General features: G+C 46.5%; 1 protein-coding gene across 8 annotated transcripts in view; it reads right to left on the bottom strand.

Annotated features, from left to right (window-relative positions):
• The window catches only part of LOC131953643 (SRC kinase signaling inhibitor 1), a 97,109-nt gene that overhangs the window by 51,109 nt on the left and 31,337 nt on the right, over positions 1–14,663 (bottom strand). For 7 of the 8 annotated variants that reach the window (XM_059316940.1, XM_059316949.1, XM_059316975.1 and 4 more), the window contains one exon: positions 6,023–7,197. In XM_059316940.1, coding sequence (XP_059172923.1) covers positions 6,023–7,197 — 1,175 coding nt within the window. Of the gene's footprint in view, positions 1–3,502; positions 3,788–6,022; positions 7,198–14,663 lie in introns of those variants that run through there. The other variant, XM_059316991.1, reaches the window with a different exon arrangement.

Here is a 14,663-nt window from a genome sequence, read left to right as displayed (position 1 = left end):
CACCTCCACAGTTGAGGGAAAAATATAACCCATGGGTTCGTTATACATTTATTTCAAACATGTTTTATTTGTATGTTATCACATTCCAGATCCCACTTTAAATATACTTTAGCGGACAGCGCAAAAGAAAAAAAAAACATTATAGAAAACATTATAGCAGTGTTAGGTAACCTACACTTATAACATTTGATGGAATTATTAAAAAGACTTTTATGTACAAATCGAAAGTGTGGGGACGAGGGGGGGGGGGGGGGGGGGTTGTCCCAAGTAGGCGTGTGTAAACAGTGGCAGGGGGTAGAGGAATCGAATATTCCAGTATTTTGAGCACGTATGACACAACAATCTTCTGATTAGAATATTTCTCTAGGTTTGAAAATTCCATAAATAACCATAGAGGTCATACCTCATCTCGCTTCTTCAATACATTTGATACATTTCAACAAGGTCATAGAACCTGACCATGGCTATTTTACCTTACTTTTTTTTACCATAACCTATTATTAGAACTTAAATGTATGACCTTGAAAGGGTCGGTGAGAAAACACTGCCACAATGTTATATATGCACCACGTGACCTTCTGTATATGCACAGTGACCTGCTATAATACACCCAGTGACCTGCTATAAATGCACCCAGTGACCTGCCATAAATGCACCTGTGACCTGTTATAAATGCACCCAGTGACCTGCCATAAATGCACCTGTGACCTGCTATAAATGCACCCAGTGACCTGCTATAAATGCACCCAGTGACCTGCCATAAATGCACCTGTGACCTGTTATAAATGCACCCAGTGACCTGCTATAAATGCACCCAGTGACCTGCTATAATTGCACCCAGTGACCTTCTATAAATGCACCCAGTGACCTGCCATAAATGCACCTGTGACCTGCTATAAATGCACCCAGTGACCTGCTATAAATGCACCCAGTGACCTGCCATAAATGCACCCAGTGACCTGCCATAAATGCACCTGTGACCTGTTATAAATGCACCCAGTGACCTGCTATAAATGCACCCAGTGACCTGCTATAAATGCACCCAGTGACCTGCCATAAATGCACCTGTGACCTGTTATAAATGCACCCAGTGACCTGCTATAAATGCACCCAGCGACCTGCTATAAATGCACCCAGTGACCTGCCATAAATGCACCTGTGATCTGTTATAAATGCACCCAGTGACCTGCTATAAATGCACCCAGTGACCTGCTATAAATGCACCCAGTGACCTGCCATAAATGCACCTGTGACCTGTTATAAATAAACCCAGAGACCTGCTATAAATGACCACCAATTGACCTATAAATGCACCCAGGTACCTGCTATAAATGCACCCAGTGACCTGCTATAAATGCACCCAGTGACCTGCTATAAATGCACCCAGTGACCTGCTATAAATGCACCCAGTGACCTGCTATAAATGCACCCAGGTACCTGCTATAAATGCACCCAGTGACCTGCTATAAATGCACCCAGTGACCTGCTATAAATGCACCCAGTGACCTGCTATAAATGCACCCAGTGACCTGCTATAAATGCACCCAGTGACCTGCTATAAATGCACCCAGTGACCTGCTATAAATGGACCCAGTGCCCTGCTATAAATGATCACCAACTGACCTATAAATTCACTCAGTGACCTGCAATAAATGAACCCAGTGACCTGCTATAAATGACCACCAACTGACCTATAAATTCACCCAGTGACCTGCTATAAATGAAACCAGTAGCCTGCTATAAATGAACCCAGTAGCCTGCTATAAATGCACCCAGTGGCCTGCTATAAATGCACCCAGTGACCTGCTATAAATGCACCAAGTGACCTGCTATAAATGCACCCAGTGACCTGCTATAAATGCACCCAGTAACCTTCTATAAATGCACCCAGTGTCCTGCTATAAATGCACCCAGTGACCTGCTATAAATGCACCCAGTGACCTGCTATAAATGCACCCAGTGACCTGCTATAAATGCACCCAGGTACCTGCTATAAATGCACCCAGTGACCTGCTATAAATGCACCCAGTGACCTGCTATAAATGCACCCAGTAACCTTCTATAAATGCACCCAGTGACCTGCTATAAATGCACCCAGTAACCTTCTATAAATGCACCCAGTAACCTTCTATAAATGCACCCAGTGACCTGCTATAAATGCACCCAGTGACCTGCTATAAATGCACCCAGTGACCTGCTATAAATGCACCCAGTGACCTGCTATAAATGCACCCAGTGAACTGCTATAAATGCACCCAGTGACCTGCTATAAATGCACCCAGTGACCTGCTATAAATGCACCCAGTGAACTGCTATAAATGCACCCAGTGACCTGCTATAAATGCACCAAGTGACCTGCTATAAATGCACCCAGTGAACTGCTATAAATGCACCCAGTGACCTGCTATAAATGCACCCAGTGACCTGCTTATAAATGCACCCAGTGACCCCCTCTATTAAAGGAATGCCCACCGTCCCTCTATTGGCCTGTAACTCCGTGTCTGAGATATGTCAAGAAGGACAACTCGCTACGTGGTGACGATACAAGGGGAGGAGACTCCCAGGTGACACCGTGGTGACACAGAGGTGACAAAACATTGGAGGAATAGTTGAAGGTGGTGCAACATTTGACAACCTGCCATCAAACACGCCAGGGACGGACGAGCGGACGTAAGAGAGAGCAGATGGAATAGACAGACGGGCCAGACTGATGAATGTCTGATAACAAAAGGTGTTTACTGTTTACCTTACCCCCCCCCCCCCCCACACAAAATTGTGTGGTTTTGGTTCCTTGGTTTGGATGTGTGGGTAAACATATTGTCGAGAGTCTTAACGAAGATTAGTTTTGTTTTGTTTACAGTTCACTGAAAGGATAGCAACGTGGCGTATACAGCTTGTATGGGAGGGGGGGGGGGGGGCATAACAAACTCGTCAGTGATGTAACCAGCCTACGTGTTACGTCACGAGCACATGAGTGACGTAACCGACTCATGTGTGAAGTGTATAGCCCACTGAGCACACGTATGTAGACACCCCCCCAGTGACACACGTATGTAGACCCACCCAAAGACCCATGTCTCAAAAGCCCATGATATACTCATGTAAACCGCCTCCCCTATGACCTACATGTATAGACCCCCACATGACCCACGTGTCAAGACCCGTGACCCACCTGTCTAAGACCCATGACCCACGTGTCAAGACCCACATGTCAAGACCCGTGACCCACGTGTCAAGACCCATGACCCACCTGTCAAGACCCATGACCCACCTGTCAAGACCCATGACCCACGTGTCAAGACCCATGACCCACCTGTCAAGACCCATGACCCACGTGTCAAGACCCATGACCCACGTGTCAAGACCCATGACCCACGTGTCAAGACCCATGACCCACCTGTCTAGACCCATGACCCACGTGTCAAGACCCATGACCCACGTGTCAAGACCCGTGACCCACCTGTCTAGACCCATGACCCACGTGTCAAGACCCATGACCCACCTGTCTAAGATCCTCCAGTGACGACGACAACTCCGAGCCATCGTCCGACGACGAGTAGTACCTATCACGTGACATGACGTCACCGGTCGTCCCACACTGACTAGATCTCACAGAAGTAACAGATCCATCGAAACACTTGTTGATGAAACGCCTAAATCCAGTGGATCAACCCCTCGGCGCGGGGTCCATGAGACACACAGCGTCCACCCGTGGCAGTCACCACCACAGCAGCACAGCCCGACGGTCGGCCGCTAGTGTGGCGGGCGGGGCTCCACTCATTACCTACTGCTGCACATATTTCAACCCCGGCTCATCCCAGACAAGAAATAGAAAGTGGCTAAAAATAGTTCAGACACCTGCACACACAAAATTATTCAGAGAGTGAGTTCCTAGGCTTGATTGAACCCCCTCCCCCTCCATGTTCCGTGTTTTTTTTTTCTTCACGATATTTACCAGAGATGTGCAGACAGATGCAGCTATGTTTGTCAAGAAAGAAAAAACGACTCGAAACCTCAGGTAAATTTCACGAGGTTTAAGACTCGTACAAACTCGGCATTGTGATACATAGTTGAGTAAAGCGGGACTACTACAGTGTGTTGGATTCTACTTGTAAATATTTACTTGTAGGCCCCGCCCCTTCCTGTGAATAAGTCATGTGATGGCATCAGGCAAATATTCCAAACACAAGCCTGGGGTTGCTGTGGCGACAGGGGACATAACCCGGTCGTGTGGTCAGTAGGGGTACACGCCGGGAACTGGGTCATCTGTGTTTTACACGCTGTGTAGTGTGTAGTGCGGTCGTGCATTGTGCCAATGCTTTGGTGCACAGTGCCAATGATTTGGTGCACAGTCAAAACAATTTGTAGTTAATGTGTTGAATGCAAGCTCCAGATAAAATACTGATACCACACCCCACCCCACCTAAAGCCTAGATCGACCAAACGTTTTCCAACATGGTTTCTAAAAATCGAAGAATGTAAACAAAAGTCACGTGATGTTACGTCACATGTCAACAAATTAATTGTGCGAGCTACAATAATTAAAAGTTTATCTTAAGGTCAACATTGATCCAAATTCAATTAGTATCAGCCAATTAAGCGTTAAGTAATGATAGACAGAGCACGACTCTGTTTATACCATTAATGTGTTTAAAACGGCATTATAGTTTTTTCATGATTTTTACACAGCAGTAGAATGTATTGGTGTTTAACACAGCAGTAGAATGTTTTGGTGTGTAAAACTGAAGTAGAATGTTTACGTGTTCAACACAGCAATACAGTATGTGTGAGTTTAACACATCAGCCCTAAGTGTTTGTGTTCAACACATGAGTATCAGTATTTACAACCCAGTTTCCTCACAACAAAATTGCCTGCTATAGCTAGTGACTCCTTCATTGATTTTCTGCCAAGCCCCTCCGTAAAATAAACAGAGTAAAAAAACATGGGAAGTAATCCATTCTTTACTCATAGCAAAAGTTAGTATGAGTTACTCCCCGTGTTTTAGTGAGTGGGCGCATTTTTTTCCAGGTAGAATTAACCTATTCGCCATGTAAGCCCTTCATGCTGATAAGTAACCCCAGATGTTGGTTGGATTACCGCCCTTGTAGCCAGTATCAATGGTTTACGAGTGCTTTATCAGAGTGATTAGGAAAATAACGTTTCAATTTTTTTTTTAATTATCAGCAATTTTTTTAAGGGGGATCAAAGGATAGAAATGTGATTTATAACCACACAAAAATATAACGTTTTGATTGCAAAACTACGGAAGGCAGGGATACATTATGAAAAAAAAAACAGTTGACTTATTTTTCTTTGTCAAGTTTTCGGTGTAAAACGCCTACTCCTCTCTCTATAGGGATTATTTGTTATTACATTTTGTGTTTATAGTTCGCTCCGACGAAGTACTTTGTCCGAAACAATGGAACTTGACATTTTCTCGAGATTTTGCCAGTTTTGGTATTGGAACTGTTGGGACGATTTGTGAACGGCGGGTCACATTATGTTCCGGGTACCGGCCAACGGTCATTTATCTTCTACTCATTTTAGTGTAGTACAGCATGTTATATGTATTCTAAAGGTGATCACATACCATTCTATGTATGGAGGACTCAGTGGCGTAGCGAGGTCGGGTGTCACCCGGTGCGGCACTTAATGGTGTCACCCCCCAGAGGCGTAGCAACCCTTCCGGGGGACAAACTTTCAAATTTTCGATTTGCACCCCCCCCCCCCTAAACTTTCGATTTGCACCCCCCCCCCCCCTTAAAGTTTTTCTCTATATATTTTGATATTTTTTGCCTTGGTGTCACCCCCTAAATGGTGTCACCCGGTGCGTTCCGCACCCCCCTCCCCCCTCGCTACGCCTCTGTGAGGGTCATACAGCAGAACTAGATACAATGGGGCCTGAGCTTATGGAAATGGATGTGATGGTAACGTTGTGACGTCATACAGTGACGTTGTACACAGTGACGTTGCACACAGTGACGTCGTACTGTGATATCATAGATTTAAAAAAAAACTTACCACGTCCCTCATAGCCGCTTGGTTGCCCGGGGCTCCCACGGTGTGACGTCTGGGGGTCGGGCGTTTGCCTGGGCCGGACCGGTACTGCTCATCGTCCGGGTGGACCCTCATGCCGGCTCCGGCTGAAACGTTCAAGTCTGAGTCGTGTTTACGGACAGTCCCGTGGGGGGAACCCACGACCCCGTACACCGCCATCTCGGACTCGTACCCCACGGGGACGCTCCCGGCCCTGACGCCGCGCTGGTAAGTGGCGTCAGAGTCACTGTAGTACTGTAGAGAGCGTGACGGGCTGGGGTTGTAGGCGTGGCCCTGGGTCACGTGACGCTGGGGCTGGAAGATGACGGCGTACGTCTGGTTGCTGTGGGAGGCCGTGGGGTAGTTGGGGGTGGGGGAGGGGCTGATGCTGCCGTAGCTCCTGTCGGTGCTGCTGTTGGGGAAGCCGGAGTCCGAGTCGGCTTTACGGGACAGCGAGCCCCAGGTGGAACCGTTGTAGTAGCCGTTGGTGGGGGTGCTGGTGTTGGAGCGTCGCTGCAGGGAGCCGTACGAGTAGGCGCTTTCTGGGGTGGGGGTGGTGGGCGTGGAGCCCCTGGGTAAGGAAGCGTATCCCTGGTGGTAGATGATGTCGCGAGTGGAACCACTGCGGGAGGGAGGCTGGGAGAGCCTGCCATAGTGGTCCTTCATCAGACCAGGTCTCTGTTGGACAGTGAGGTCATGCATGTTACTGTAGGCCGACTCTCGGCCGTGCGAGTCTTTGAGGATGCCGTGGATGGGCTGGGGTGCTGGACGCTGCTCGCTGTCGCCGTTATGGTGAGCAGACGTGTGTGGGTCAGGCTGACCAGTGGGGTCAGACCTGCCCTCAGTTTTGGCGTCTGCTAGCACCGGCTCCCCCGCCCCTCCCTGTCCTGGCTTGTTTGAAACATCCATAGCAGGTGCTTGAGCCACTTCCGTTTTTTCATCCGTCCGTGTGACGTCACACGCTCTGGAAACTTCCTTCAGCCCCGGCTGGGTCACCACGACATTTTCCTCAACGACCTCGACCTTTCCCTCTGCCTTGGGTACTTTGGGCTCGGTTTTGACCTTCGACCTGGACTTGTCGTCTGGACTAGGTCGAGTTTTGCCTTTGGCCGAGGGTGACACTGCCCCGCCCTCCTTGCTCGGCTTCTTGGGGGGAGCGGCTGAAACAAGAAAGTCAGAAACGTTAGGTCATGATATAGACATGTGCTGGGCTTTAATCCTAACTGGTAGGGCATCAAATAGACATCTATGAAAAACAGACATTTGTGTAAACCAGACATTTGTGTAAACCAGACATTTGTGTAAACCAGACATTTGTGTAAACCAGACATTTGTGTAAACCAGACATTTGTGTAAACCAGACATTTGTGTAAACCAGACATTTGTGTAAACCAGACATTTGTGTAAAGCAGACATTTGTGTAAACCAGACATTTGTGTAAACCGGACATTTGTGTAAAGCAGCCATTAGTTCAACGTGTCGTGTTTTGTAGATGTCAACACAAAGATAAATTTTACAATTTTTTCCAACCAGGCCCTACCAAAGATCAATGTTACAATACTTAACAGCTTGACCCTGTCATAGATCAGTTTTACATCCTTCTACTAGACCTGGCCCTCCCACACAAATATCAGTTTTACATCAGTTTTTTTTAGCGTCGTCACGAAACAATACGGCCATCACGTGACTAGCTCTAACAAACAAACAATAGATCTTATAGCCGTGCACAATACGGCCATCACGTGACTGACACAGTCAGCACTTTTTATTTCATAACAAAATACTTGCTGACATTAATTATTCAGTGATGGAATGGGGTGAAGGGGGGAGGGGGGGAGGACGGAATGAGGTAAAAGCTTGTGGCACTAAAAGGTATGTTAATATAAGAACATACGGCATACAGGTGTGTGACGGTTAGAACATACGGCATACAGGTGTGTGACGGTTAGAACACACGGCATACAGGTGTGTGACGGTTAGAACATACGGCATACAGGTGTGTGACGGTTAGAACACACGGCATACAGGTGTGTGACGGTTAGAACATACGGCATACAGGTGTGTGACGGTTAGAACATACGGCATACAGGTGTGTGACGGTTAGAACATACGGCATACAGGTGTGTGACGGTTAGAACATACGGCATACAGGTGTGTGACGGTTAGAACACACGGCATACAGGTGTGTGACGGTTAGAACACACGGCATACAGGTGTGTGACGGTTAGAACACACGGCATACAGGTGTGTGACGGTTAGAACACACGGCTTACAGGTGTGTGACGGTTAGAACACACGGCATACAGGTGTGTGACGGTTAGAACACACGGCATACAGGTGTGTGACGGTTAGAACACACGGCATACAGGTGCGTGACGGTTAGAACATACGGCATACAGGTGTGTGACGGTTAGAACACACGGCATACTGACGGTTAGAACACACGGCATCAGGTGTGTGACGGTTAGAACACACGGCATCAGGTGTGTGACGGTTAGAACACACGGCATACAGGTGTGTGACGGTTAGAACACACGGCATACAGGTGTGGGACGGTTAGAACACACGGCATACAGGTGTGTGACGGTTAGAACACACGGCATACAGGTGTGTGTGACGGTTAGAACACACGGCATACAGGTGTGTGACCGTTAGAACACACGGCATCAGGTGTGTGACGGTTAGAACACACGGCATCAGGTGTGTGACGGTTAGAACACACGGCATACAGGTGTGTGACGGTTAGAACACACGGCATACAGGTGTGGGACGGTTAGAACACACGGCATACAGGTGTGTGACGGTTAGAACACACGGCATACAGGTGTGTGTGACGGTTAGAACACACGGCATACAGGTGTGTGACCGTTAGAACACACGGCATACAGGTAAATAAACATAGTGAATACGTCATTCAAGAAATAAGGTGAGAAATCAATTAATTTAAGAAAACTAATGAGTGACTTGACACCCACTCATACAGACTGGTACTAAGGTGAGCTAAACATTGATCTGAAATGTGACGTGTTCTGTTGGTAACTGTCGACATACGGTAATGGAAAAATTGCTTTGTGTAATCTATCGCTTTGTTTACATTTTTAAAAAAGCTTTGTAGTTTAGGATGAAGAAGATGTGAGATCAGGTAATTGTGTTTGGTTGGTAGAGTGGCTTCAAGCTTTAGTCTTGGAGAAGGAGTAGAGGTGGGGGGGGATGTGAGGGGAGGGGTGGGGAGGCGACTAGGTTGTTGGCGGAGGGGATGATTGTTTGACATTAAATATGACACGACTGTTTGTAAGGTGGAGGGGGGAGAGGGTCGATTGCCAACACAACACCAGGTTACTGGTAGCAAATGGTTGATAAGAGAACAGGACTGCTGTGGTGTGTGGAGGTGTGTTCAGGTGTGATGTGTGGAGGTGTGTTCAGGTGTGATATGTAGGTGGGTGAGTTTGATGTGTGTATGTGTTTAGCTGTGATGTGTGTATGTAATGTGTGTGATGTGTGTAGGTGTGTCAGTTTATATGTGTATGTGTTTTGCTGTGATGTGTGTAGGTGGGTGAGTTTGATGTATGCTATGTCAGTTAACGCATGTGAGAGTACACTAAGTATAAACACCTGAACGGGCCATTGGATGAGTGCGCGTGAAACAGTGAGTACCCTGTGGTGTATCGTCACGTCAGTTAAGTGCACACGTCACTAAGTCAGTGTACGACTGCGCGTGTGAGTACCCTAGCTACAACTTCAGGTATCCGTGTGTGAATGCACGTGTAAGGTGAGTACATAGGTGTACCGTCAGGACCGTTGGCAGCCAGGTAAATTCCTCTTTGAATCAATGTTTGTCGCCAGTTTGTATACAGAAATTACCGGAGCCGGTAGGCGGATCTGTTTCTCGGTGGGGATTCCAGTAAAGTCTGCTTCTTGCTGGGAATTCCCATAAAATCTGTTTACATGAACGGCATCAGTCCCTGGAGTCAAAGACTTCCAGGTGAGGGCAGGTGAAACTCGGTACCATAACGTTCGTTAACGGCGCAGGGGTGGCCAGCGGTGGAGGATGTTCTGCGCCCCCCCCCCCCCACACACACACCTTCACATGGTAGGAGGGGGTGTACGGCTCAATTTTTCACAACTCTGTTTTGTCTAAGTGTTGTGGGTCTTGTGGGTTCGTGAAGGCTCAGGGTGACCTTTGATCTGTTGCAATTATATTAGTTGATGTTAATGTGTCACATCAGTGTTAGTGGTCAGTGAGGATTTGGTCAATTAGTGGACCTGGGTCACGTGCTAGACTCGCCATGCTAGTACTCACGGTCCAACCCAGTGGTCAGTGAGGATTTGGTCAGTTAGTGGACCTGGGTCACGTGCTAGACTCGCCATGCTAGTACTCACGCTCCAGCCCAGGGGTCAGTTGCCTGGTCGTGTAAGCTGGACATACGGCTCTACCAACCGTATCCATGGTGACCAGTTTTCTGACAGCGCCACCACTCGCCACCCTCTTCACCTCCTCCATGCTCTCAGCTTTTCTGCTGCTAGTCGCTGACCTCCTCAAATCTCGGGATGGGAGTTTGGTGGGATTTACCGGAAGGGGTCTTCTCGTAGTATTTGAGTAGATTTGTTTTCTGGTGGTTTTTGTGGTTGGCGGTTTAGCCACATCGCTGTCGAGGTCAGCGAGCTTGCGTGGTGGTGACACCACACGTGGCGAGCTCACCCGCTCAAAGGTCTCCAGCTGTCGGGGTGTGTGTGACGTCAGAGGGGTTCTGACGTCAGTGTGGGAGAACGAGTGGTGTGGCCTCCGCGGGTGACGCCGGGCGTGTTCCGGTCGGTTGTGTTCGCGTCTTGTCTGCAGCAGTTTGTACTGGCTGGCATCGGTGACGTCACAGCAGAACATGGCGCTCCCGGGGGGTGGATAGTGGATCACTAGGACGGTGGATCACTAGAACGGTGGATCACTAGAACGGTGGATCACTAGCACGGTGGATCACTAGCACGGTGGACTAGTGCAGTGGTTAAAGCACAGAGCGAACCATCACCCACAGTCAACCAAAAAATTTGTGTTTATTAAAACCCCGAAATCATCGTCGATAGCGTCTACTACTCAATACACATTTTAAATATCGTCGATAGCGTCTACTTCTCTATACACATCTTAAATATCGTCAGCGGCGTCTACTTCTCTATACACATTTTAAATATCGTCAGTGGCGTCTACTTCTCTATACACATTTTAAATATCGTCAGTGGCGTCTACTTCTCTATACACATTTTAAATATCGTCGATAGCGTCTACTTCTCTATACACATTTTAAATCAGTGGCGTCTACTTCTCTATACACATCTTAAATATCGTCAGTGGCGTCTACTTCTCTATACACATTTTAAATATCGTCAGTGGCGTCTACTTCTCTATACACATTTTAAATATCGTCAGTGGCGTCTACTTCTCTATACACATTTTAAATATCGTCAGTGGCGTCTACTTCTCTATACACATTTTAAATATCGTCAGTGGCGTCTACTTCTCTATACACATTTAAATATCGTCCATCTTTTCTAGTTGAAGATGTGTGTTGACGCTCTCTAAAATATCGTGGATAACTTCAACACATCTTCAAGAAGAAAAGATCACAGAAACCGGATTAAAAGCTTGGCACTGAATCTTGACAAAAAATAAACCAGCACTTGTGGCGTGGATCAATACAGTTAAAGGCTGGCATCTAGAGAGTACAGGGACTTGGGTAGACATCTAATGGAGTTAGCTAGATCACAGGGAACATTAAGGGAACATTACAGGGAACATTACAGGGAACAGTAGGTTACGGGCGCTTGTGTAGACATCTAATGGAGTTGGCTAGATCACAGGGAACATTAAGGGAACTTAAAATGGAACAGAAGATTAAGGACTTGAGCTATATCACAGGGAACATTACAGGGAACTGAATTTAAGAGGACGTGTAGACAGAGTGAAGTATTTCACAGGGAACATAAAGTAAATTAAGGGAACATAGAGAACAGGAAGCTACAAAACGAGTGTAGATATATTAGAGCAACATCACAGTAACAAGACATTACATAACATGAATACACATCTGACAGAGCTAGTCTACAAAAAAATAAATAAATAACTGAGAAGGAACAGACAAGGAACATCAGCTACCAATTTGAGGAACTGTCCATAACTGCTGACGTATTAGCACAACTCGTCGATCGGGTTAGCCGACCCCCCCCCCCCCCCCATCACACAATCAGTGCTCACCTGGTGGTAAATGTCCGCCCACAAATGGACAAAATGTCGCTTTTATTATTAGAATATCAAAACATCTATTTCGCATCGATGTTTTCAAGTGCAGAGCAAGTAAAAAAAAAAACTCGACATTTATAGCAAGTAAAGAAATCTCGACATTTAGAACAAGTAAAAAAATATAGACATTTAGAGCAAGTTAAGAAATATCGACATTTAGAGCAAGTAAAAAAATATCGACATTTAGAGCAAGTAAAAAAATATCGACATTTAGAGCAAGTTAAGAAATGTCGACATTTAGAGCAAGTCAAGAAATCTCGACATTTAAAGCAAGTAAAGAAATCTCGACATATAGAGCGAGTAAAGAAATCTCGACATTTACTGCAAGTAAAGACATCTCGCGTTACAACGTTACAGCCGCCCGATATAACTGATGAGTGTTGTTGTGTCTTTGAAACCTGAAGCCTAGTCTAAACAAACGCGAGATGCAAGCAAATATTTCAGCACTGATTAATCTAGCAATTTAAAGATGGCTGCTACTCTCTAATGATGTTTCGCTTGTAGCCTAGCCAGTATCGTAATGCCGAGGGCGATCGCTTGTAGCCTAGCCAGTATCGTAATGCTGAGAGCGATCGATACCCAAACAAAACGATCGGTTATGCTGGCCGTACCGATACCAGCGTTGGATCGATGGCCAGTTAACCTTATACGGCCAGGGGATTGTACAGCGCCATCTGGTTAGGCAACTACAAACTGTGGACGGTTCGTGACGTCTGATAGGTACGGTCTTCTGTAGCCTAGGAAACTTAGCAGACGGCTGGTGACGTCACTAAGGCTTTTCCCAAAATCGATTTTTTTAAAAACCCAGAAAAAATCGGTCTCTCTTTCAACATACGATATATGGAGCAGACGATTGTTTGACCGGCAGTAGCGATTAGCTTCCCCTGATTGTGTGATTGGTGACAGTCTAGGGCAATCTAGAGACCGATATGATACACCATTGGTACAACAATGCTCTACGTGTCATACAACAATAATACATACATCATTTAAAATTACCCAAAACAGTATACTACAATATCCTATAATCACACAATACCTTACACATAACACAACAATATCCCCCACATTATACAACATTTGTTGACAGTGTAACGGTCTAGATCAGGGGTCTCCAAACTACGGCCCGCGGGCCGGATGCGGCCCGCGAGGTCATCTCATCCGGCCCTCGGAGATCTTTTTGTCCACTGAAAAAAATGTTTGTTGTATGTGGCTGAGGAAAAATGCCACCCCATTGAGATGCCTGCTGGAAGAAACTCTGGCCCCCGAACTTATATTTGATAGTTAATGCGGCCCTCGGGCTGAAAAGTTTGGAGACCCCTGGTCTAGATCACCCCTGCAGGTACCCAATGATTGATTTTGGGACTGTCGCCAATCTATCCGAGTACCAATGTCCCATGTCATCGTATCGAAACCCACATGTATCGATTAATCATGTTAGCGTATCGATATCATGACGTATCGATTTCTCATTCACGGTTTAATGAGCTGGCGTAGAATCGCGTCAGACAAAACATGTGAGGTCACATAGATAGGTCACATAGTGTGAGGTCACATTAATGTGAGGTCACATAGATAGGTCACATAGATAGGTCACATAGATAGGTCACATAGATAGGTCACATAGATGTGAGGTCACATAGATAGGTCACATAGATAGGTCACATAGTGTGAGGTCACATTAATGTGAGGTCACATAGATAGGTCACATAGTGTGAGGTCACATTAATGTGAGGTCACATAGATAGGTCACATAGTGTGAGGTCACATTAATGTGAGGTCACATAGATAGGTCACATAGTGTGAGGTCACATTAATGTGAGGTCACATAGATAGGTCACATAGTGTGAGGTCACATTAATGTGAGGTCACATAGATAGGTCACATAGATAGGTCACATTAATGTGAGGTCACATAGATAGGTCACATAGTGTGAGGTCACATTAATGTGAGGTCACATAGATAGGTCACATAGATAGGTCACATAGATAGGTCACATAGATGTGAGGTCGCCTGAACCTAGTCCCCTAGACGTGACGTCACCTGAAGCTGATGTCACCAGGACCTGAGTTGAGACCAGGTGTGACGCTGTGATGACCGTGGTCAGGTGAGGCACAGGTGTGATGCAGGTGAGAGACGGCATCACACCTGTCCACGTGCTTGTCAACAACCGGACGAACAGCTGGCATGCCGTTAAGGTCGGCCATCTCAAGGTCACTGCCGTCAGATTCCTAAACGATGTCCAGCTGCGGATTGGGCGTGGCCAGCATGTAAATCTATTTTAGCGCATTCTTTATTCATGTTTCGTACAGTGCTTATTTCGTCTAACGGTGATCT

This window comes from Physella acuta, unplaced genomic scaffold, assembly GCF_028476545.2.
Source record: "Physella acuta isolate Inbredline_101_S28 unplaced genomic scaffold, ASM2847654v3 ptg000076l, whole genome shotgun sequence".
Lineage (NCBI taxonomy): Eukaryota > Metazoa > Mollusca > Gastropoda > Physidae > Physella > Physella acuta.
Note: the sequence above shows the minus strand (reverse complement) of the source record. Positions and strands in the feature narration are given on the sequence as shown.